Below are 26,510 nucleotides of genomic sequence, written 5' to 3' on the forward strand. Positions count from 1 at the left end.
AATTGACCTACTGGTTTTTAAGTCAAAATATAATTAATTTGGGGTTAAAAGAATCTATAAATTAAAAATGCCTTATGTTCTTTAATGATGGTTTTAAAAAAATATATCGTCTTGTATATACTTGCTGAAGTGTAACCGAAATTAATTTGAACTCTAGCTACTTATCCGTTATATAGGCATGGTTTGACTTTTTTGCTGTTTTACACGTGGCTCATCCTTTTTTTCTTCTATTCCATGTAGGGGATCATCCTTTATGTAAAAGAAAACAATAGAAGTTACCGAAACAAGGGGTCCTTCCGGTTCGCGAAGCAAATGATCGATTTCCGTCCAATGTTATTTATCATGTTATTTTGTATGCATATGGACTTCATTATCGTGATGTAATTTTTTTACATCCCTTTTTGCTACCTTTTCATAATATATCCCTTACGGGTATTTTAACACACACCAATGATTTTGGTAATAGCATTAATTGTCACCAAACACCTAGTTACATAGCAAATCTGTTACATAAATGTTTATTTTTAAACTGTATGGGGATTCGGTGAAGTGTGAAATGCCAACTACTATTTCGTTTGTGAATGGATTGTGACATTTTTTTTCTCCGTATTAAAGGGGGACAAATATAATAATTTCACTCTAGGAAGTTCAAAAAATCACAACAAACTGTTCTGGGATTTAAATAGTTGGTAAATAAAGTAGAATAAAATACATACACGGAAGTGTATGAAGTATACATTTGTGATGTTATTTTACATACCTATAAGTGCAATATTAATGATTTTTTTTTTGCGTCATAACTTTGAATACTTACCTTCCTATTTATGCACATTGTACACTCAAATAGGATTATTATAAATAGATATGCAATATACAAGTACTAATATATTTTAATCTAACAAAATTTTATAATTAACTAGATTTTTAAGCCACAAAGCCAGTTATTGCAATTTATGTATTTCAAACTTTTATACTGATTTTTTAAAATTGTGTTCATTGTACCTACCTATTTAATATTAGTCATAAAACAGTTTTTGAATAATTATTCCCCTACATGGGAGGACTAATTTTTTTGAACTCGTTGATAAATGAACTATTCTATTCGGAACTCTATTTGATATGCATAATATGAATAAAAGAATACTTCACCGGATGTTTTACATCATATTGTTCAAAACTGACAATAGATAGAAATAGAACAATAAAGTCCCCTATCCGATTTGTGAAAAATAAATGCATGACAAATTGACTCAAAGGTGTGACAGCCGTCAGGTATGGGGATGAATTCAGTCAGATGAGCCATATCGTTTTTTAAGGTTTGTCATAATCAAATGCAATTGAAACATGTTTTTTTCACAATTAAATCACGGGGTTAGACCCTAATACGAGACCAACCCTTATTTTCTACTTGATTAAGAAAAATAACTAGACCAAAATGTTGAATATGTAAATATTTTACTACAAATATAAATAAAATATAATAATTATAATTTATATGTAGTTATCTACGTGCCTACGTCATAATACATTTTTAATATTTTTTCTTATCAATAACTTTAAATGATATGAGTTAATCAACATTGCAATTCACAGTATTAAAAGAAAGTGCTAATTTGTACGTGATCAATAAAATAATAACATATCTATTATGTATTAATACAATTTTCACTTTAACCTTTCATAACATTTTCACTTTTATACTTGAAATTTTAACAAAACTATAGGTAATACTTTTTAATTTTAATATGTTATTATATTTATTACAAACCTGTTAGTACATAAATGAGCTTATTATCCATTGCATAATATGTATATAGGTAGTATAGGCCATATATAGTATAATAAAATTAATGTCCACTGTCCACTGCCTAGTTTACAAAATGTCCAATTTCTTTAAATAAATGTGACATTAAAAAATGAATTCATCTGGAAAAACGATTTGGATTATTTACCAGATTATATATATATTTATACTTAAAATCAAACGAGTACTCATAAATAATTGAGAAATAACATTAAAAAAAAATACATTAAAATTTGATTTACATTTTTAAGTAGTAAGTGTTAACACGCCGCAATTTAGATTATAAAGGTGTTAGCATTTTAGAATTCAGACTGTGAATGTAATAACTAATTTGTATTACAAAAAAATGTTGGGGAGATATATGAAAGGGTGAAATCATTTTTACAACTGCATTTTATTTATAATTACAGGGTATTGTACACATGTATACTATTGTTACTATATATCTGACAATAATATAAGCAAAGAGTTCTAAAGGGTTATTTTTTTATCAGTTTAGATTGTATTATATGTGGATTAGACGTTGAGACTATATAATATAGATTAAAATAAAATAAAATAACTATTAAACTATTTCCTAGTAATTTATAACTTTTTTCTTAAATTGTATTTACTTATTTGTTATTATACAAATAATGTATAATTTTAATATTTCGTATTATATTGTGTATGATATATAACAATATTAAGGTTTAGGTACTAAAAACTTATATTACTACATATATATTATATCATGACAAAATTAGGTACTTAAGATATTGATCCAATTATTTTAATTAAATAATATGTATGCCCCAATCAATATTTTAAATGTATTTTTACTTTTAATAAAGAAAAATAATCAGTTTCAATAAAAATATTTTGTATATTAATACATATATTAAATATAATAATACTAATATACTAAGACTATAATAACTTTATATAATTGATATACAAATCTATTTAAGAAATTCATGTTTCGAGTGTAACCGAAGATATATTATTAGCCACAACGATATATATTTTGTACATGGAAAATTTTCATTTAGGGCGGTAACATTGTCAACTATAACCAATACAGATTAATAATAATTGAACACGGGTTGTATTTGAAAGATATCACTTTTTTAATTTCCTAGTAGTATTTGAGAAAATATGAATTCCCGTGACAAAGTTAAAATTTAAATAAAACGTAAAATAAACATTTGGAAAAATATTTAATTATGAACATTTATACAGACATACGTAGAATGTTTAATTAAATACAAAAAATATTTAATTATAAATTATCCTAGGTAGTAATGTACAAAATATAAATTATAATATTTTTTACAAACATTTGTCAGAGCGCTACAATATTAGTTAAATTTTTCTGTTTTTAGATAACAAAATAAATATAAACATAAATTAATTACCGGAATTAAAATGTTTAAACAATTATAAATGTAAATCAAAATTCTAAATTATTTAAATTATTTTAGTTTGTAAATATCTCGACTTCAATAACAATTTTTATTTATGATTTATTTTGTTGTTATTGCTTTTAGGTGGGTTGTCGTCATTGAAAATACCTTAAACATATGGATTAAGGAAATGGATATCGAGATTTTCATGTTACATAACCAATTGTCAAATATTATTTTCGTTGAACATTGGCTGTGTTTACCTTACATATCACGCCATACTGTATGTATACAATGTTTATTATAAACACGGGTGTCAGAATTACAAAATGTATCTGATTTGCCACGGACCCAATTTCCATTATTATTAATACCTCTAGTAGGTAGGTAAAGTTATTCTGTATACGATAATACTACAATATATGTATTATATTTACACTTATAGTATAGTGTGTTATGACGTGTATTATATATTTTATATTTATATCTATTATGTTTTTCTATTCCGTTCCACTAGTGCAGATAGTACTATATATTTCGGTCCAGTAACGGCGAAAATTGCCAAAAAATCCGATGAACCGAATCAACGGAACTAAAATTACTGTGAATTCTTATAATATAGGTACGTTTTGCGTCCACCTCTATAGGTGCTTGAAAATCGTCCTGTGAAACGTGTTTATTATACATGGTAGGTTATAAAATGACCGGTAACGAGTTTGAATATTGTTATAATTCGGTTGGCATATTTTTCCTTATCGCCCACGTCTATTCACGCTCTACAAATTCAGCCCATCTGTGTATTGTGTATACAATAATATGCCATTTATATGTCAAAAAAAAAAAAAAATATAGTAAACAAATGAAGAGTAACGATGTAAGATTAGCATTAAAAATTGGCGTTGATAAATAACGATATTTTCAATAATAACAAATTGTTATTATTTATTACTGTTGAAATGCCTGCTGACACAAAAATCAAGACTACTAAAATGAAAAAAAAATCTTTGTTAGAAAATGTTTAAATTAAAAATTCACATTTGGGGTGAAATATACGTAAAAGTTACATTACACACAACACGCGTATAATGTATACGTATACATACATATTATATTTACACAACGGGCGGGTTAATGAGTTTTATTCACAAAGTTAATTTCCATAAGACCATTTCGTAAACATTATTACAGTACACTCAGATCAAATGAATGATGATTTATGTATACCAAAATAACAAAATATAACTTTATCGTTTTTCTTTAAGTAAGCCTCTGTCAAGCAATTCAATTAATAACAATTGGATATAAATAGTATTTTAAAACTTTTTTATTTTAAGATTATAATTTTAAAACTTAAGCTCCTACGAGATTCGTAATAAATAATAAACACATTATCTTCTATAAATTTTAGTCTTCGGTAAAAAAAATACCTTTAAATATATTCCAACAACCATAAATTTTACTCAAATATGAATTGATAACTTATTTTTTTTTTTTTTAGTAAATGACAATAATTTCTTGCTTAGATGGTTATAAAAATACTACCTCTATGAAAATAAAAAAAATAATGAACAAAAAAAAATTGTTTTACGAGTACAACATCGCATATTTTAATGTATGGTAATAATATTATAGTATCTATAGTAGTATAGTATATTAGTATTATATACGTAGGTCGTATATGCGTGTGCATAATTATTATTACACTATACTACATTATACATATATTATATAGTATTATAGTATATCTGTCATATTCATTTATTGCAACCATTAGTGAATCATATCTAGATTTTGACATGTTCGAAATACAATTATGATGGCTTATGGTTTTTATCAATATATTAAAATATACATATATTGGAAATTATGGTTATTTAAATAACATTCTTTTAAATATTTACAATATAATATAATCTTCAATAGTAAGTATATAGGTAGTAGCTGTAGCCAGTAGGTATATTTATATTAGTCAACTTATAGATCAGTTATTTAATTCAAATGACTATAATGGCTATTGTTTAATAATCAATGTATGGAATATAATTATTAAATAAAATACAATTACTTATTTTAATTTTAACTTTTTGATGTAATTTATAATGCAGAGTACATATGTATCAACTATGATTGATTGATACAGGTGCACGTAAGTATAGTGAACTATGTGGTAAGAAATTTACTACCTAACTTAAATTGTTGATTTATTTTTATGATATATATATATATATTATATACTTAATATAATATGTATATGTAATAATATGTTTCATTAAAATGCTCCCGGGGGGGGGGGGGGGATTGACTTAAAAAATATGTTTATATAGCAAGAAAATATTTCTATTAATAGAAGAGTATTTTGTAGGTAATGCTGAAAATATAAGTTTTCGCAAAAATACTTAGACGATAACAATGTTAAACAACAATAATAATTAAAGTTCAATTGTCCAATGTTGATTCTAAATTGATACACTATTTTAATTATATTACATGGGTGATGGTTATAATTAATAATTATGTTAATAAAATAATAAGATACTTAGATATATGTATATTGATATAGGTCGCTCTGAAATAAACGATGCCAAAAAGAAGACGTAGGTACCTACTACTTAATAATAAAAATAATTGTTACCGTTTTTGATTTTTTGATTTAAATTAAAATTTATTATCTCGGAAAACATTTATTTTTAAATTACATTTATTATTATTATTATTATTGTTGTTATTATCTACATTATAAATTTAAAGCGGATTACGTAGTAATGCATATTTAATTTATACATAATAATATATATTTTATATATTTTTTTTTTATATATTATGTTATATGTATATACCCAGAAAATAATGTAAATTCGTAACAAGTATTTGATTATAAAATTCTGTTTTATGAAATATCCAGTTAAATTATTGAATGTTGTTCTTTCTAAGTACACTGAATGGCCTTTTTTGAAATTACTTTACATTGAAAAAATAAATTGTAATTTTCAATTCTATCATATCTTTATATTGTAAATGCCAATGAATACTATTGTGCGATTGCTACATAACCTACTACGTAAATAGTTTTAGATTGAATAACTTAGATAAAGTAACACTGGGGAAAAAAAGGTTTATCATGTGGAGTTTCGAGATTATAGAATTATACGCATTTTCAAAACATATGATGCCTACATAAAATAAAATATCTTATAAAATGAAACGGTATAAGTTTCGGTCATAATATCCACCAACAATTTCTAAAAAAATATTATTTAAGTTAGGTAGAAAACAAAGGAGAAAAATTTAGATTGTGATAAGATAGTTGCATAATCAATCATATAACACATTATTATACTACAGAAAATAATTATGTTCTAAAAAATATTATAAAATAATAATTAATCTTATAAAATAAGTATAAAATTTTATTATTTGAATATGTTCATTTTATACTGATAAAACTACTATTATTGGAATTCCATCATGTAACGTTTTAGTGAAGACAAGTTTGACGGATATTGCAATAGGGTTAACATGATATGGCTGGTTGACAAATCTAACATCCAATTTAAAACTTCTGAAAAGCGTATTAAATTCATCGCCCACATCTAGTAAAAACCTATGATTACTAAAAGTTTTTGGAGCATAAAAATATTTTAAAATGAACTGATGTTACTACCGAAATAAATACTTGTACTACATAAATAATATTTTTTAACTATTTAATAACACTATTTAAATAGTTATTATAGTTATTGTAATAAAATGTTACATAATTCACAAAAAGAAAAAATTACTTAATAAACTTGAAAAATGTCTTATAACGTTGACATTATGTAATTATAAATTTAAAAATGAAAAATAAGTATACCTACATAACAATATAATTATTGTTCTCTATTTATGTTATTGAATAAGTTATAAAAGGATATTGATATGTATAAATAAAACAAATTGGTTGCAATCGAGTAACTAATAAGTGATAACTAAACTAATATCATTGATTATAATTATTATAGTAATATTTAATTTTCACATTTTTTTTTCGAAGTACTATACGCATGATACTTACAACTAATAAATACATTTTTTTTTGTCGGAAAACTATTTTTTTTTTTTATGATTTATAGAAATATATTATTACATATAGGGATAGGACATATGCGTATAAGCAGGAACTATATTAGATAATTCTCCTAATCTCTGCTCTTGGTTTGGACACTATTTCAATCAATCAGAAGAATTAATAAAAAAATAATGCAGGGATTTAACGAATTCATACTTATTTAGAAAAATAATTAGGACTACATAGTCAATTATAAAATTTTTACATAATAATATACTTAAGTTATAAATATTAAATATATATATGTATCATATTATATAAAATTAAGTTTAAAAAGATGTTTATAGATATAAATTTAAATTTGTGTAGTATTGTAAATACTAAAGTTCTTTATAAATTACAATAGATGATCTATCCTAACTTAAATGAAGATATTTTTTTATATAAAGTTGTGATTATCTAAAAAATAGCACTTAACATTTTTATATTAAGAAATAATCGATTACTCTAAGTGCATACAGGATTAAACATTTTAACGCATATTTTGAAATCCCTCTACCATCAGACATTTTAATTTTAGCGACTACCGATTAATAAGAAAAACACTTAAAGATTTTAATTGCTTTGGATTTTTGGTAATTATACTATTTTTATGTGATTAGATACTCGCAGATCAGTAATATAAAGAATAATATTTCTTAAAAAATATTTATGCCATAGTAGATGGATAACTTTTTTTATCATTTATCGCATGTAATTAGAGATATGTCTACGGTATATCCCAATTTTTACAAAGTTTAACTATTGACATAATAATAATAATAATAATAACAAGTAATAGTACGATATGACGAGCATGTATGGTGTATCAAATATCTGCAATATTAACAGATTATCTTATACCTATACAGTAGGTATATATGATTACAGCTACTTCGTCTATGCGGTCGGTTAATTACGGGTTTATTATTGGTATATCTATCGTATTACAGAATTATTGTAAAAAAAAAAGCTACAACGCTTCCTACATGATATAATAACGCGGTATTTTGATGATGTTTCATCGAGCACGGCAATATTATTATGGTCGTGAATCGTGACAGCCGTATAGTAAAGACATATTATATTATTAACACTGCAGTGTACTGTATGCGGTACGACGTTTGTAATAATATTATATTTTAATAAGCCCATCACTGTTGTGTCAAAAATAAAAACACCTATAATACACTCGTATGTGCTTGAACGGTGTCGCGGACAATGCGTAATCGCGGATTATTACACGTCATAGTGGTCTCGATAATAATGGTGCATTGGTGCATAATATACATATATATTGTACAATGTAATATTATGCGTTGTGCATGTGGCAATTTCCGAGTGGCTCAGCGCCGCGCAAAACGAAAAAACAAAAAAACCTATACTGCTAAGTACTATCATCACAATATTGTTATTATATTATATTGTGTGAGTGTGTGTGTTTTATAATATTATATATTGGCCGCGCTTAATCCAGTTCAACAACTTCCCCATCGCGCGGCGGGTTTTGTTGCAGCGCGTTGATGATGATGACAGGTAATGTGCAGCGTATCCGACAATAACCACCCGCCGGTAATCCGTAATCGGCCGCAGAGGGTGGTCGGAAATCAATCACACCCCCCCTATAATACATACATAGAGCCGCGTTGCTCCGAATCCGCGAAATTATTTTTTACTATTATTAATATATTTTTTTTTCCGTCATTTTCAAAATCGTTTTGCGTCACCCGGACTCGACGCGCGCGACGACGGCATTAATAATCTGACATCCGCGGCGGCTTCGGATGCTCAGTCGAACCGATTGTGGGTCACGTCACACGGTTGTTTTTGTTTTGTTATTATTACTATTATTGTTGTTCCCCCATTGGTCGCGAGCCTGGAGGGGCTATTCGCTATACACTATAATATTATTATTATGTAGGTACACGCACACACACACACGCGGGTGAGCATACAACCGGAGTGGGCACGCACCGCTCGTCGTCGTCGTTGCGGGGATAAAGACCAGTTTTGTAGCGATTTCGTTTTATACGTACACAATATACTATATATTTATACACGCACGCACGTGTGTGTGTGTGTGTATGTGTTTTTATACATCCATCCGCGTCCACCGGTCCGCCGGCGGTGTCAGTGTGCTTTCGTGAGTACTGGGCGACGCGTGTAGTAGTCGGTCCGTTATTATTATTATTATTATTATTACAATATAGTATAATATATTATCAATCAACCGATTTTTTTATACGAGTGCAGTGAGGACGAGCTTTTTTTTTTTTTTAATTTTTTTGATACGATCGACATTTTACGATATAACTAAATTTAACGTGTCGTTATATCGTTATTATTGTTACGGTTTATTTTTTTTCCCGATTAATTAACTCGCCCGATCCGCGGATCAATCAAACGCATTGACTTTTCGTACTTATATATATTACTCTATTTAAAGATTATCGCGCAGTCGTTTTTTACCGGCTTGACAAAACTCCGTCGTCGCAGCCGATTGCGTTCGTTTTTTTAATAGTTTTTTCGTTTTCGTTTTTTGCCGGGTGTGCGTTTTTCAACACTTCGTTTTATTTGCCGTCACTCGTCGATCGACCGTGCGTAATTTATTGACGTGTGTGACGTGCGTGGGAGTGAGCGATAATCGCGGGGACGATCCGTGATCGTCGTCGATGCACATGATCATGATTTGGCGCGCGTGCGGTGGCGGCTGATACGAAATGATCGACATGCAGATGATCGACAGACTGGCCCAAGACGACAAACAAGACGGGTAACAGATATGACATTTTCGTTGTTGATATTAATTAGGAATTAGTAGTTGTTGTCATGACTCAACGACCGTTGGGTTGTTCTTGCGGATTGTGAAAACACCGTTCTGAATATTACTCATATTATTATTACCATTATTACTAAGTACTTATACAAAATATAATATAATTATTATGACAAATATTATTTAGTCATTGTTTTTAAGATTTTTATTTTTGTTCGTAAAATTATATTAAGGCGTCGTTTAGTGTTTACGCGATTAGTTTTTTTTTTTTTTAATATCAAAACAAAGTAATAAATGTTTTTAATCCAGTTAAAATTCGGGTCATATATTTATAATGGTTTTCTTTACGTTAGATTGTTTGGGCTTGTAAATAATATTAAAAACTATTTCCAAAATAAATGCTTGTTATGTTGTAAAAAAGTAATTTAAAATTTATAATGAAATTCCTTCTCATTTAAATTTGAACAACAAATTTCTACTCGGTTATTTGAAAATGCATATAGACAAATTTAGATTAACAAATGAAAGAATCTACAAAGTGGTTTTTTATTTGAAAAAAAATGATTAGCGTTTCTAATAATTATTATGACAATATGACGTCGGGTACATAGAATGTTACGCCAATTACATTAAAAATGGAACAAACCCTAATTGTATTGCAAAAGTAATTTTATTCTTGAAGTAATTTAAAGACGTACTTACCTTGATAGATATTAGAGTTGTATTTGGTTATGGAATTTGTTATTTTTTCTTGAATATAGTTCTTGATTTACTCGTACAAACTTTAAGTTCATGCAACTCTTATTATAATAAGTTTCAAGATGAAATTAAATCCTATGTTTCATATCAACACAACTAAAATCCACAAATTACATTGTTTAGTTTTACTATAATTACCTTATAATGATTTATATAAATTATGTTAGTAGTTAAACCTTAATAAACATAATACTCCCTAAGGAAAATCGTTTATTACCTAAATGTGTAATAAATAACGGGTTTAAAATAAATATTAAAATGAAACTTCACACTGAACAAAAATACTTACCTACTTACTGTATATTTTAAATTCTTCTCACAATTGTGTTGCTTTACAGAATAACTAGTCGTACCTTATCTAGGTCAATTAACAATTTGATAAATATTTGTGATATTATATATAGCTTAGAACTAGTAAAATTATACAGAAATTAATTTTTCATATTTTGCATACTACTGTAATTCATTATTTATTAATCTAAAAACTACCGTTAATACACCATTGAGTGACGTATCGTACAGGATCTAAATTACAATTGTACAAATAATTTCAACAATAATTTTTATATTATGATAAAAAAAACCCGTATATTAGTTCGTTTTATAAGTTTTGTACAGAGTATACAGACTATTGAATGATTAAAATTTTTATATTAATGATTTATATTGAATTGTGTGTAATGTCATCATTACCTATTATAGTATTATGTGTTCACTAAACAATGAGTTAAAAATATAATTTGCATATTATTTTATACATATTATACGTCTACGACCTAAGCATTAGAATACCGGCTATCTTAAAATATCGATTAAACAGTTAAACTTAGTTTTAATGAGATGAATAGTAAATTATGAAATTCGTCTTCATTATACATTACTTTTATATTTTTATTTTATTATATAACGCCTGACGGCAATTACTATTGTAAATACTAAATAAAACAAAGAAACAAAGTAATAAACACAAATAAAAACTTGGATCCTTGTCAAATAAGAGTAGGTATTCCTTAATGATGTTAAATTGGACTATTTGAAATTGTATTTAATGCAAAGTATTAAATGATTGTGCAAAACAATCGTGTTCTCTGGTACCAAGGGCTGAATAAATGTTAATATACGATAACCCACGTCAAAACACGTCCGGTATCGTTTTACCTGCATTGTGTCCACCCAACGGGTTATCGCAGTCCGAAATCTCCACGAGGATATTATGTTTCGGGTCAATACGTTTTTTTATTATTATGATTTTTTGTGTGTGTGTGTGGACCAGTTGCGTCATAAAAAACCAAAACAGCACGTCATGTCGAACGTTTTCTTCGATGGCGGGTTCTGTTTTTTTCCAAACATTTTTCGAAACCCTAACCGTGTACGAGCAATGTGCATTATATACATATACGATACACATAATATTAATAATAATTAAATCAAGTATTGTATATGAAAACGTGCGAATCGAATCGGGTAATTTTGAGGTGACATCGGACCGTTGCCGGATTGTCATCTGTTCCACGTCGCGTGTCTGTTCCACTACAATAGAGGATTCATAGAGCGAGATTCATCAGCAGGTTGGGTTGAATATTTTTATTTATTTTTTTTTTTTTTGTCACCGGTTATTACAATACGCGCGTACGGTTCATCGTTACCTATTAACATGTATAACTGATCCGATTAAACCACACGAGGACCCCCCGGACAACGATGGGTGTTATTATTATATGCTCGTGGCCCAATGATGTGGTCCCGATGTCGATGAGCTTGTGTGTATAATATTATGCATACAGGTAAAGGGAACGAGGGGGGACGTGCCCGAAGCGGGTTTCGTTTTTCACTTGACAGTAGCTAATAAATTGTTAACTATACAGCAAAAGAGGGGAAATTTCTAAGAGAATAAGTAATAATAAAAATAATAAAAAATAAATAAATCCCGGCTACCACGTACCTATGTATAATATATTATATAGGTACGTATAGGCTATGTGTTGTGCTTAAGTAGTCGGCCATCAACGTTGTTTTATGATCGCAAATCGTTTGCAATGGTTAATTTGATTCGACCAACGCATTGCAAACAAAACTGTGTGGGCTACTACAACTATACGTAATAGACGTAAACTAGATCAGAATTTTAATATTATTTATCTTTATTGTAGATTTACCGTTTGTTGTTTTAAGTTTACGGAAATTTCAGTGTACTTAAAATCCAAAATGAAATTAATGATTTTTTCCCAAAATATTATAGACTCCATGTTTTGATAAATCCAGTAGCGTTTTATTAAAGTTTATAATATATCGTTATAATATTACTAAAATGTTACGTGTTTATGGTTCATAGTTTAGTAATAAATCATTAAACTTTTTTTAAATCATGGCTTCATCGTAAAAAACGACAAAAACTTAAAAATCGATAATTTGTTTGTCAAACTGGTTATATTGATATAAAATAGCCTTGGGTAATGTAATTAGGGTGAATTTTTGGTTTTCGATTAATTCAGTGTTATGAATAAATTTAAAATTTAATAAAAAGAATTTGAAATAACAGTAATATCATTTTTTTAGATTTATCAACTCTATACGTAGGTAAGTATCTGAAGTTTGTGCTTTTGGTTTATTAATAAATTTACATTGTTGTAACTTGTGACAGGGTATAATGTGTTTTATGATTATAAAATATTCAAACACTTAAAAGTCTACTCTTAGTAATTAAGCTATTAAGTTTAATCAAATATCTGAAAAGTGCCATTAAAGTAATATTTATATTATATATGTTTGTTTAAATTAAATTTAAAAAAAAAGAAAAATGTCATTGAGATAATACCCACTTAACTCGTGGGAAAATAATTTACAAAATTATGTAGCTATAGTTTTTTGTAGAAAAATGAATTTATATCAATCGTGTATAATGTTATATTTAAACTATACTGCGTAAAAGAAAAAGAAAAAAATTGTTTATTGTTAAGTATGAAATGGTATAAAAAAATCTAACCCGTGACAAAAATACGGAAAAAGAGTTACTCTATACCTATAGACGGTTGGACATTTTTATGTTTATAAAAATTACCACATGTTTATTCAAATATATTCATAGCCAAGACACAATTACTGATCCGAGTCTTTGTATAATAGGTGTAGAAAAGAAAAAACAATTTACGTTCCCCTTCATTCGTTGCTTACGCGATTCCCCCGTGCCTGGACAGGTGTGTTTCGTAAAAACTCAAGTCACAGTTGGCCACTAAAGAGGGGTTAAAGCATGAGCTCCCTTTCATCATTTCCAGTGTCTAAGTATGAGTGGTCGACTTTTTTTCTTCTAGCACTGTATCCCTCGCCGCAATTGTGTGCGCGCCGCGTACGATTCGTTATTGTCTGTATATATTGCGGGCGAAAGCCACTGTTATAATAATACTTACTGCCTTTTACGGGGAGTAGCGATAAGAAAAAAAAACGGCCATCGACCTCCCGCTAGCTTTTCAAAGGCATTCTACAAGTGTTAAAAACTAACCACCCATGACCGTTACACAATTCCACGCGAGCGCTGGGAATGGCGCAACAGTTTGGATAGCGTCTAAAAAAAACGACGAACCGCGGACAATAAAATGGAAACGAATATGGTATACATACCTAAGTACCTAGCTGTAGTTAGTCAACGTATGACTTTAGAGCACGTGTCTGTTTCCATTTATAAAATTTAAATGCACATCTGATCCACGTGACGAGATTATAAAAGGCGTAGATTATTGCGAAAAAAATTGCGAATCTCCTAAATGTTTACGTTTTATTTTTATTTAGTTGTCAAATCTGATAACGGCATGTTTTTAAGCTATCGTACCGCCTTGCGCTTGACCACAGTAGTACACATAAGACAAGTAATTCTTTTAATGCGGTTAGTCTGACCATTTATTATTTAAACATTCGTGGTTAAACCTGTTTAAATTTCTATCTGCCACCCAATAAACCAAAATGTTTTTTTTTCTATTTAAATGACTGATTGACCGCGATATGACGCGTTAAGTCGTGAAACACAATAATAAAATATATGCCTATATGTATACGTTTGAGTCGTTCTTCTCATTTGACTCTAGATACACGTTTTGATTACTTGGATGCGGTGTGTGAACTACATTTATATGACTCATTAATTTTTCAATAATGTAAGCTTATTGTTGTATTCGTATTTCGTTCAACCCTTTTATTCGATCGAAACACATAGGTATACGCTTCGGGGAGCGTTTCTCACATTTGAATGACATATATTTCTGTATATTCATTCGATCAAGACCCATTGAACTTTTATTACAATTTAAAAAAAACTCGAGTGTGTACTTGACGAGAACGTAATGACGATTTTCAAACACTTGACAGTTTGCAAAAAAGAAAAAAAAGCCAACGTCGTATTTATAACTACATATTGTAATCTAGTATTATATACTAGCTACGATTATTTATCATCACATAAAACTATATTATAATAATTGATATAGTATTGTTATAATTACGGTGGAGATTTCAGTGTTTTGAACCGGTTTGTAATAATAATTTTCTCGACATTTTATGACCATCCCACACTTCTTGTATGTAGTTCGCAGCGTATGCGTTGTCCATTCGAGTGGTGATACAACGAGTGGACGTGTAAAATATTAAATAAAATGTCCCGGAAAATGGAGTTATAAATTGAACCGGAAACTAATTATTATTTTGATGTTAGCACGTCAAGTATTGTGAAACGTTAATATTAAATTTTAATTATCCGAAAGCGTTGTACTTGCATCATAGTTTGGTTACGACCAAGCCACTGTAGGTGTAGAGGTACCTAAATAAAAATAAAATCGAGTGTTTTATTATTATTTTTATTATCTCTGTACAGTGTATGCCCATTTATTATGCCGACGCCTACTATTAACCACTGGTGGATATTTGTTTTACGTTTTTATTTACTTTTCGTGTCGTTTTATAAAATATAGTATCATAATTACTCTACTACGTAACATTTTAACTTAATTGAATGATTATATTTTAAATTATTTGCATATGTATAGAAAAAAAAGGGTTTAAAAATCACAAAACAAACAATAGGTACCTAATACCCAGCATTAAATATTTTATGTTTATTTATTTGTATAATAAACAATTTATAGCTCCGACCATAAAAAATATTAATTTTGTGTTTTTAATTACTTATAATTTTTTTTTTTTATTACTATAATAGGTATTGTCTTCAATGAAATAGGTTATAATATAATAAGCCTATATAATGTTAAATTAATACGCTGTGTTAAAAACTTAAAAATAATAATATAAAGTTTAAATTATTATAAACTGTATTTTGAAATATGTTATGTCCCTTTTTATAACTTATTATATTATGATTTTATGATAATGTGTGAGAAGAGTTTATATTTTTATAATAACATATAGGTATACTGAATAAAGTTTATTGAATTTCAAGATATTATACAAAAAGAGATTTATGGAACTATATGTTTAACGTTATGAGACTTTTCAGAAAATTTATTGCTTATATAGTTATTTAATAACGATAAAAAAAAACTATGTCGATGTAATAATTTGTATTTCAAAATAATTTTTATTTTATTTGATTCACGCAAATAATGTATCTGTCATTAAAATATAAATATTATTAGTAAATTACCTACCCACTTAATAATATTATGAAATTATGTGCAGTCAATAGGTTTTATTTGTACATTATATAACAAATAATTATTAAGTTTGATAGCAATTGATGTTATTGTTTTCAGTCGTATATGGAAATCAGTACAGACAATATCTGTTTGACGCATATGGACTTTGGCGATTTACATTTACATTTTACATTAATACATTGCACGTCTGCCATTCGTATATTATATAATTTAATGTTCGTGCGGTATTGGCGTTTTATAGAACCAAGTATGGTTATACATAATATATAATAGCTTGAGTAATACAATACTGCTTTGGCTTTATAAAACTATTTCAATACAGTAGTGTAGTGTCTTATGCCGGCGCAAAATAACCGGTCTATGCTGCGATAGGTCGAATAATGAAAGTTCATAGCAAGGAATAAACAGATATTAAACTTATACGATTACTATCTTAACTCCGCCGTCAAATGTTAAAAGTTCGTAAAGTCAAACTTTCCTGATAATCTTCAAAAGTTATTGTTGTGATATGCTTGTATAGAATAAGACCATTGGATGTCTGTAGTACGTTAATACCGCTCATATCGTACTGAATGATTGCTCTACTCGGCAAAATATGTACTCCATTAGAATATTATCGTTTTCTTATTATTATAATAGCGGATAAATAATAATAATAAAAAGCAAAAACAAGTACCTGTTTTAAAACGAGTCCATATAATGTAATGTGTCTGATATACTGGCACTACTAATATTTGTAATTTTAGATTCTATAACACAAACATAAAATATGTTGTACAGTTACTCGCTACCGACTGCGCATGTATACGATATCACATGTCTATAATAGACAGATACCTACCAAGAGTTTTTCAAAAATATAATTGAATACGTCACGCGTCAGTTATAGACGATTTTAATAGTTTCAAAGTCGTGTTTGGCGATTTTTGTTCGGTGGTTGTCGTTGTCGGTATAATTTGCAAACCGGGCTCTCCTCGCGTTTAATAATACGATAACAAGCACCTGTATGTACAGTCAGTCACTTCATCCCGAATAATTCACCGACAGCCGACAGGTATATTATACTTAATACACCGCGGCGTACTCATCGCCGTATTAGCTTACCAATTCCGACGCACGTGCTTGGAGATAATATAATAATGGGAGTGGTCAGACACGTACAACAGTCGAACGTGTTATCGGCAAAACCTACACTGTGCGGCTATATACGTCTCCATAATATACGGCGGGCCTGAAAACGACAGTCGTCCTGGCACTATATATATACACATAATAATATTCTCACCCTTGATCTCGCGATTCTCTTTTAATTTGCACTGATGCTGTGACCGTGTTTCGCGGTACAAATTGGACTGACCCATCCATTCGAATGTTTGTGTGCACGAGTATATATATATGGGGCACCGGAGTAAAGAGACACTCGAGAACGAAGAAACTCTATATACACACACCGTGCGCGTATCGCGAATAGGTTCCTATATAATATTATATGGGCGCCCCGAGGCGACCGTGGAAGAGATTCCCGTTTGCATTCTGCGCCATTAATTACGTCGTTTAAATTCCTGGCAAACCGTTTTTTCATCGAAATAACATATTCTGTGTATGTGAATGCACGTGTGTGTGTGTGTGTGTGTGTGTGTGTGTGTGTGTGCGTGTGAGTGTGTGTGAGTGAGTGTGTGTATCTATAGTAAATGCCTTGAGCGATTGTTTGGAGAGAAACCTGACGTCAAGCGCACCGTTTGCGTGTGTGTCGAATACGTGCCACCAATACGAATATGTGTATTACATATATTTTGATTTGCTGCGGAATTAGATATGATTGAAAACAATTACCAAACGCTTAGCTTAATCTACGTTACGTGTGAAAAGTTGGTCGCGACTATATTATATTGTACGGTTGACGACTGACGAGGGATTATTTGAACAAACCGTTAGACTTAATGAGCGCATAATTGTTTGTAATTTCTCAATAAGTATTATTTGGCATCAACAAAACCGGACGCGGAAGTAGATATGTTTATTCAATATTTAAAGCGCCCATATTTTTTAATCCGTTTTATAACGCTTATAATAATATATAATACATAATATAGTTGAATAAATTGTCAATCGTACTTTAACCATTAATTCTGGCTAATATAGGTAATATGTCCTGTATATTATTATTACGTTAAATATATTATGCAATTTTTAGAGAAAAACATTATTTAACGGGCATTATTATATGACGGGCACATCGATATTTTATTTTAACGGACAATAAAGATATCATTTTTTCATATCATGTATAAATATATTCAAACAATTATTATCATTGAATTATTGTTATACGCATGTAATGAAATATTTAAATTTTTTGAATAATTATATTAGCTAGAATGATAGCATCTGCGCGATTGAAAAACAAAAGTATTCACTTTTTTATTAATAAATTAAATAAACGTATTGATTCGTTGTAGACATTTATATAAACATGGGTACCTATAATATATTCATCAAATCGTTAGGATTTAGCGGTTTTTAACGGTTATACAATACCATCACACAATGCTATATTTGAGCATATTGCTGCACAAATTCACGGTATAGAGTGATACCATTTACTTACTCATGTTATCCTATACTAATATATACTCGTTTAATAGTATATATATATATATAATATATATACTTACTCGTACTGTGTGCACCTACCTGCCTCAATTATAGTCAATACCTATGCTTTGCGTTATTATACTGTGCAACGCTGTCTGTTTAAGAAACATTACGATATAGTCGATAATAAATAAATTGCTGGTAGATCAGCGAGTCGGTTGAATGAAGGAAGGCACATCCGCCAGTGAATATGTAGCTATTCCGCATCCAGAAGAGTTATTTAGAAACCACACAATTAACGAAGCATGCATAATAATTTCTGAGGAGTTTTGAATAATTTATGCCGGCCGTTTTAATCCGGTTATTCGGTACGAAACGGGGGCGGGAGCGGTGTGGAGGTTTCTGACTGGAAAAGGACGAGGAAATTTGAATTTTAGCACCTATCTTTGTGTAAGCATATACACAAGTGCAGCGAACACACTGCATATAATCATATCCCGCGGCACACGCGAATTTGCCGCGGCTTTTCTCCACCGTGATCAGCTGCTGATGACCCTTATTCTACTAAATATTATATTTTGATAAAATACTAACGTATTATATTTTAGAAATTAGACAATGCTATCGACGGAACGATATAATATATTATATAATAATAATTTATAGTTTCGGTCGACAAACTCTGAATAATAATATATATACGTTGCCTTTGGCTTCATAATAATCTATAACGATATCATAACTCCGTCGAACCGTCATAAACCTCGACCTTGGTCCAACACGTCTTATTAATGATTTGTCCACAGAATGTTTACCAAACATAGACGGCTTAATAACGCGTTAACGACATACTTGTGAATTTATTTTATTACATTTTTTTTTTGTCATCGCAATAAGCTTGTCCTCGGACGTTCAGGCTTAAAAACTTTTCGGAGACCTCGGCGTGTACTACATTTTTCTTATTTTTCTTTCAAACAACGTCCATGAGAAGTGTAATTTTACTGCGCTTTGATTATTATAGATGCGAGCAATCAATGTCGTTATAACACAAACGTTTGGATTTCGAAAAATTCTTTTTTTTTTCTTTTCGTCCAACTTGTGCAAGAAAACAACTATATATTGACGTTTGCAATTATATTTACGATTTTTGTAGAAGCATTATTTGTCCGACAAGTTTATTAATAGCCTTCTTAAAAGTGCTAATGTAACTATAGTCGAGTTGAAAGAATGTTAGAAAATCTTTAACGTTTCGTTATGAAAACAAATTGACATCTGGTATTTTTAGTATCGGCGTCGTTAAAACGAGAGGGACGAAATAAATTGTGTTTATACGAACAGTCATGTAAACATTTTTTTTTTTTTTTTACTAATGTAGACTAATTAAATCATTAAAATATTTATAGTGTTGTACGTTGTGATGTGTTGATTAAAATAAAATGAATCATAGTTACCATACCTTAATATATATCTACCGTTTAAAAACTAATCGTGTCACAGGTTGTTGAGAAATTGTAGCATAACAAATGTGTACATAATGTATTAAATCTTGACAACTATTCCTGCGTTGCATTTAAATTTAAAATTATTTACGTTCGTTTTTTTCCTATTCATCATTTGTGTATCGTTACCGTTTACCATTATCGTAAGGCAATCAGCAGGTATTTCGTTTAACTGTTGATGACCGATGATCGCTGTCTGGGGCTGTCGTGAATTGAGCATCGGGTGTCTGCTGTTGTTGATTTATGAAAACGCTCGTCACTGTTTTGAATAAGACATTTTCAAACTTTTATGAGGGAGACACGAGTTTGTATGATTATTGTATATACGTATTAACTTTGAAATAACCGGACCTGTCGGTGGACAATGTATGACCCGGAGGTTTTTTCTCAGTTGGAATGCGGACGATTCTCACATACAGTTGCTGTCACGCGGAACAAGTAACACCCAGCAAATATCAATGATCTCAAATGATGAATCATATTGAACGAAACTTAGCTCATATAATCACTAAATATTATTACGTATTCGTACTTTTATGAGTACCTATTCAAATATGTGTAACGTTGTTAAATGTCAATGAATCTAATTTCATACCAAAATATATTATAAATTAAAATATTTTTTTAGTCGGTCATATGCATTTTTATTTATAAGTTTTCTGTTATTCATTCGTTTATTATTGACGGTATTTAGTTATAACTGAACTGTGAATACTAAATACAATTTTATATGATTAAACAATTATTATGGGTATCTACTTTAATGACTAATATATAATTTATTTATATCTGATATAACATGTTTTGACTAGTAATTACATAATTTTGTATTATTTTTTAAATTTTCAACAAGGAAAAGTATCACATTACATATTATAGTATTTACTGTGTTACCAAACCAGTAATATTATTATGGAAATAATAGAATCATAGAATCGAAATGATTCAAATTAAAAATGTTGCAATTTAAATTGGTTAGTCAACTAAGATATTATTGAATATTTACAATTGAGAATCCTGGAACGTTTAACTAATAATACTGACTATTATACAGATTATCTATGATAAAGCATTTTAAAGTTTACGATTTTAAGTAATTTAATATATTATATCGTGCTTTTTGGTTAACATTTTATACGTTAATCAATATTTTTATTTAGTTTATTTTATTATTTCATATCATAGAACATAAAATGATCATTTATTGATCATTGGTATTTGATGATGGTGAATCTAATGACTGTAGAAGATACATGAGTTTCTCAAAAAGTTTTTCCATTTTATTATGGCATTTCTGTTATATTTTGTCTGGCTTCCAGTTGGGTTGGCGATGGATTAGACCCGAAAACAAATTACAGGGACACTCACTTTAATCATATCATGATGTTCGACAGGCTACACAACCCACATGCACTGAAATGGTGACGAATCGTTATTGGACAGCGTTTTCAAAAATTATCGTCAATAAATGAAGAATATTATTGGAAAATGTAATATCTATCTGAGGAACAGCGGAGAATTGAGGAGAATTCATGATTACACACTGTAATGGTCACTCGAGTAGTTATTCACTTGATTGGTTTTGACGTATAGAATAACCACACTGCGTCTACTGATCCATTATAATATGTTTTCGTCATATTTTAATTACATGCATAACAAATTTTTAATTCGTCTCCGACAGCTGCAACTTCCGATTTCTTTAGTTCATATTATTTGAACCTAAATTCCGGTCTTACCATTTGTCACGGTTCGTTTATCCGCCTAATGAGACACCTCGGGCAACATCATTGTCTTCAGTTCATTGTGTTTCCTTAGACAGGGTGACGGCCGCTATGGTTAGTACTTAACGTTTAAAGGGGAATACAAATGTCGTAATCGAGGGCGCAGAAGTATATACTATTTTGTTAAAATTCGAACCACGAGAAAGTTTATAGATTGCTATAAATGGTTTAACTTTGATCGTTAAAAATAGTAACATTTAAAGCTATTCTAAAATAAGAAATATAAATTGCAGGTATATTGGATTTTATTTTGATGAAGTGTATCGAAGACAATTTGAAGATACTTAGATTTCAGATGAAGGTTTGAAAATATGAATAATTTTTATTAAATTAAATCCTACAACTTAGTATTCAAATATAATTTTAAATGTTTGATTAAGAGTAAATTAAACAATTTTAAAACAACGATAGTTTATAATATATACCCTGTACATAAAAATGTAAATAATTCATTCCATTTCCTAAGCATACTATAATGTTGTACATATTTAATAAATAAATAATTATTAAATGTATTTTAATAACAGAGCTCTACGAAAGGTTTCGATTGCTTTGAAACCTTATGTTTTAATTTTTATTCAAATCTTGTAAATTTCGAAGTTATTTTCTATAAAGGATATTTTTTTGCGTTTGTTAGAAAATATTCGATTTAGAGTTTAAAGCTGAATGCATGAGTTTATTTTAATATTTAATGGAAGAATTTATTTATATAATTCGTTAGAATAAATTAGGAATTATTTAAACAAAAACAGTTGAATATTATTATCTACTAGTCGTTTATAGATTTTAAAGTTTTCTAGTATTTTAGTGATATCATTATTTTAAGTAATCTGTATATATATCGAAATTTAACAGCTGTTATGATTTTATTTCGATGATTTTGTTTGTCATATTAAACTTAATATTTTTGATTAAATAAGTATAAGATTTATATTTATGTTTGATAGATTATTTTTTTATAAACAATAAGACAATAATATATAGTATATTTGTGAATAATTAATTATTTGGAATTTTCTAGTTTTTGTTTATTATTAATATTATAATATAACTATATAGAAATGATTATTCATATGTTATGTTTTTAACACGGTAATATATTTAAAAAGAAATAATCAGGTGTAGAATAATATAAATTACAATATTATTTTATTTTTAACTCTAAATAGATAGTTGATCAAACAAGAGTAACTACTGTAAATTCAAATTTAATCGAAACTACCTATCTATAAATAATTTAATTCAGATAAGTAAATTAAGAGTTGCAGTGGATAGTGGATAATATCTTCAGTCAGCACCAAGTAAATTTTTATATTATTATTTTTAATCAAAGTGATTTATTTTTAAGTCAATAACATTTTATTTGCCGTTAGTATTGAGTATTGACACATTTAATAGTTTATTTGCTCATAATAAGTTTCTCCTTTTTTATTTCAAGTCGTTTCTAAGCCTAACCGTTTTCATGTGATTGCGATGAACCTCTCCCTAGGGTCCGGAAATTAATCATCTCAAATCCCCGTTCTTTATGGCCTAGTAAATTTCAAAATTTCGAATCTTGCTAAATGTAATTTTCACACTATATTTCTTACTATGATTTTTATTATCATTAACTGTAGTGTATATGTAAACAGTTATTTATGACTTATTATAGTATTACTTTGATTTTATATGCATTTAAAATATTTTTATTGTTCCTTAAGTAATAATTCGTTATATTTAATAGCCTATACCAAGGTTTTTAGATCAAGTTTTAAAATCGTATATTAAAATTTTAACAAGTAGTAAAAACTAATATCAAAATATTCCCATTTAACTAACTATACAGTGTTTAATAAAATCAATTCTCATCGAAAGTGAAAACCATAGCTTGCTGAAATTAGGTAAATCGTATATGACATTTGTTGAATAATAGAGAAAATATTATATTTTTTCACTCAAATTACAACCAACAAAATACTGATTGATTGCGTTGTGTCATCAAAGTCTAAAGAGCATTTATATGTAATGCTAAAATATAACTTAAATTAAACTATTTTTGCTAATACTGGAATATTAAAAATGTTTCATGAAGTGTATTAATAAATTTAAAAAAAAGAAAGATTTTATTCTTTTTTATTTATTTTAAAATTATAAAGGCAATTTGGATGACTAAAATTATTGTTACATCCAAAGTAGTTGAATACCTAACGTTATAGTCGTTATTCGTTAAGTTAAAGTGCCCGAGTTAGATTTTTTCCATATCAAATAAACATTGTGGAAAGACAGGTTCTTTACCATGATAAAAAAAAGTCGGCAAACTAGAAAGCCACTCATTAAAACGACTGCTTTCGTTGTCCCCAAAACATATAAACATATCGAGAAACTAAATGTTATTATTATTATTTTTTTTTTTTATTCACTTATTGAACAATGGACTATAACAGAATTTTCATCGCGAAACCCTTAATTTATTGCCTTGTTTTAACAGGTCAATACGTGAGGGATAACGGAAGCACATATAGTAGCACAATATAATATTCTATTATTTAGTCAATGTAAGCCCGTTTATTTTTTAAAACTGCATTTTGCACATTGTTTATTATTTATTTATAATAGGCAATTTATACATTGTATAGCATTAATACCGGTATTTTACTCCGTAATCAGTATTTGGTAATAATTACTCTATTATATTGTATACAAAAATATTCGTTCTGATCAATGAATTATAATTATTAAATTAAATTTATGATTTTATGGACATTATAAGATAAACGACAAGAGTACACAATTTATTACATGAATGCATGTTCGTTTAAACTTAAAATAATATAATTTACGTGCGTATTAGAATAAATCGTACTCAAACACGGGGTCACAAGACAAAACCAAAAAAAAAAAATGTTTATGTGTTAGGGCTTATAGGGAAACGGCATTTATTTAGTGATGAATGAAATAACAACAATACGAGTGAGTTTCTATGGCCATTTTCCCAGGTGTTCGGAGTTTCAACCCTTCTTCGTACAACAGCATCGTGTTAGAACGTCAACGGCTGTATACTATTAAAGTTTCTTGACCCTTTGATTTTAAAACAAGTGTTAGCAGCTATGTTTCATATATGCATATGATACCTATTATACTGTAACATTGTCAAACTCGTTTCGGGTCTAAGAGTAAAATCAAAAAAATCTTTTTGTATAGGTACTGCTATGGAGTGAACTTGGGGAGCGCGTGGTACAAATGTTCTTTACATAAATCTTATCTGTCTTCTCTTGCTGCTGTGTAATACGTTAGATAATGTAAAAGGTTGATGAAAAAGAAAATGTCTGAAGAATATACTATAATACTTGAGATGATTGTACTAAGAAATCTACAGTATCAATAAATTTTCATGTATTTTCGACGCAAAATAAATTATATTATTTTTTTAAAGTACAACATAAAACAAATATAATATTCTTTTAAGGAAACCTGTAGGGTTTTAACGGTTGTTGTACGGTATATATATTTTTTTAATTTGGTTTAACTTATAAATTTAATACAAAATAAATAAGAACATAATATAATAACGTTATTATGACTGTTTGTGTGTTATGTGTTTGTTTGAAAAGTTAAAAAGGATAAAATATAATTATGTAACTAAATAATATGTAGATGTCAAAAAGGCAAAAGTGTGTAATAATAATAATATTTTTCGCTAATTAAAATATAGTTACACGCGTTAACACAATAAATGGTTAAGGTTCCCTTTTAATTTGATAATTAGAAGATTTATTAAACGTCAAATAGGTTGCCTACCTGCTAAATTTTAAGGGGTTACAGTCGTTTTTAAAAAACCTTGTGTATTGAAACAGTTGCCAGTTGGTGTTTAATCTTAATTTTAATAATAAAGAGGTATGACCAAGAACCTGTAATGCCAAACTTCTATTATTGAAGAACATTTTTGGAATTATGAAAAATGATAAATTACTTTTGCGTCCATTTCGAGAACGATTCTATTTTTCATTAAAAATTGCACGCCATTATTTTTTTTACAAATAACATTATTTAGTTAAAGTACCAACCTTAATTGAATAATTTGTAACCCTAATGCTAATGTCTATTGTTGTAATTTAGTTAGGTAGGTATTTGACAAAAAAAAAAAAGGAAAAAAGAGAGTAATAAAATAAACAACGGGTATAACTT

The 26,510-nt window shown here is 28.5% G+C and overlaps 1 protein-coding gene across 2 annotated transcripts in view; it reads left to right on the forward strand.

The window, feature by feature from the left end:
• Positions 1-26,510, forward strand: part of LOC132919191 (rap1 GTPase-activating protein 1-like) — a 157,739-nt gene that overhangs the window by 22,114 nt on the left and 109,115 nt on the right. The window contains exon 1 of one of the 2 annotated variants that reach the window (XM_060980568.1): positions 9,406-10,049. The exons of the other annotated variant lie outside the window; for it this stretch is intronic. Coding sequence (XP_060836551.1) covers positions 9,997-10,049 — 53 coding nt within the window. The 5' untranslated portion in view covers positions 9,406-9,996. Of the gene's footprint in view, positions 1-9,405; positions 10,050-26,510 lie in introns of those variants that run through there. 2 annotated transcript variants of the gene reach the window in all.

This window comes from Rhopalosiphum padi, chromosome 2 (assembly GCF_020882245.1).
Source record: "Rhopalosiphum padi isolate XX-2018 chromosome 2, ASM2088224v1, whole genome shotgun sequence".
Taxonomy (NCBI): Eukaryota; Metazoa; Arthropoda; class Insecta; order Hemiptera; family Aphididae; genus Rhopalosiphum; species Rhopalosiphum padi.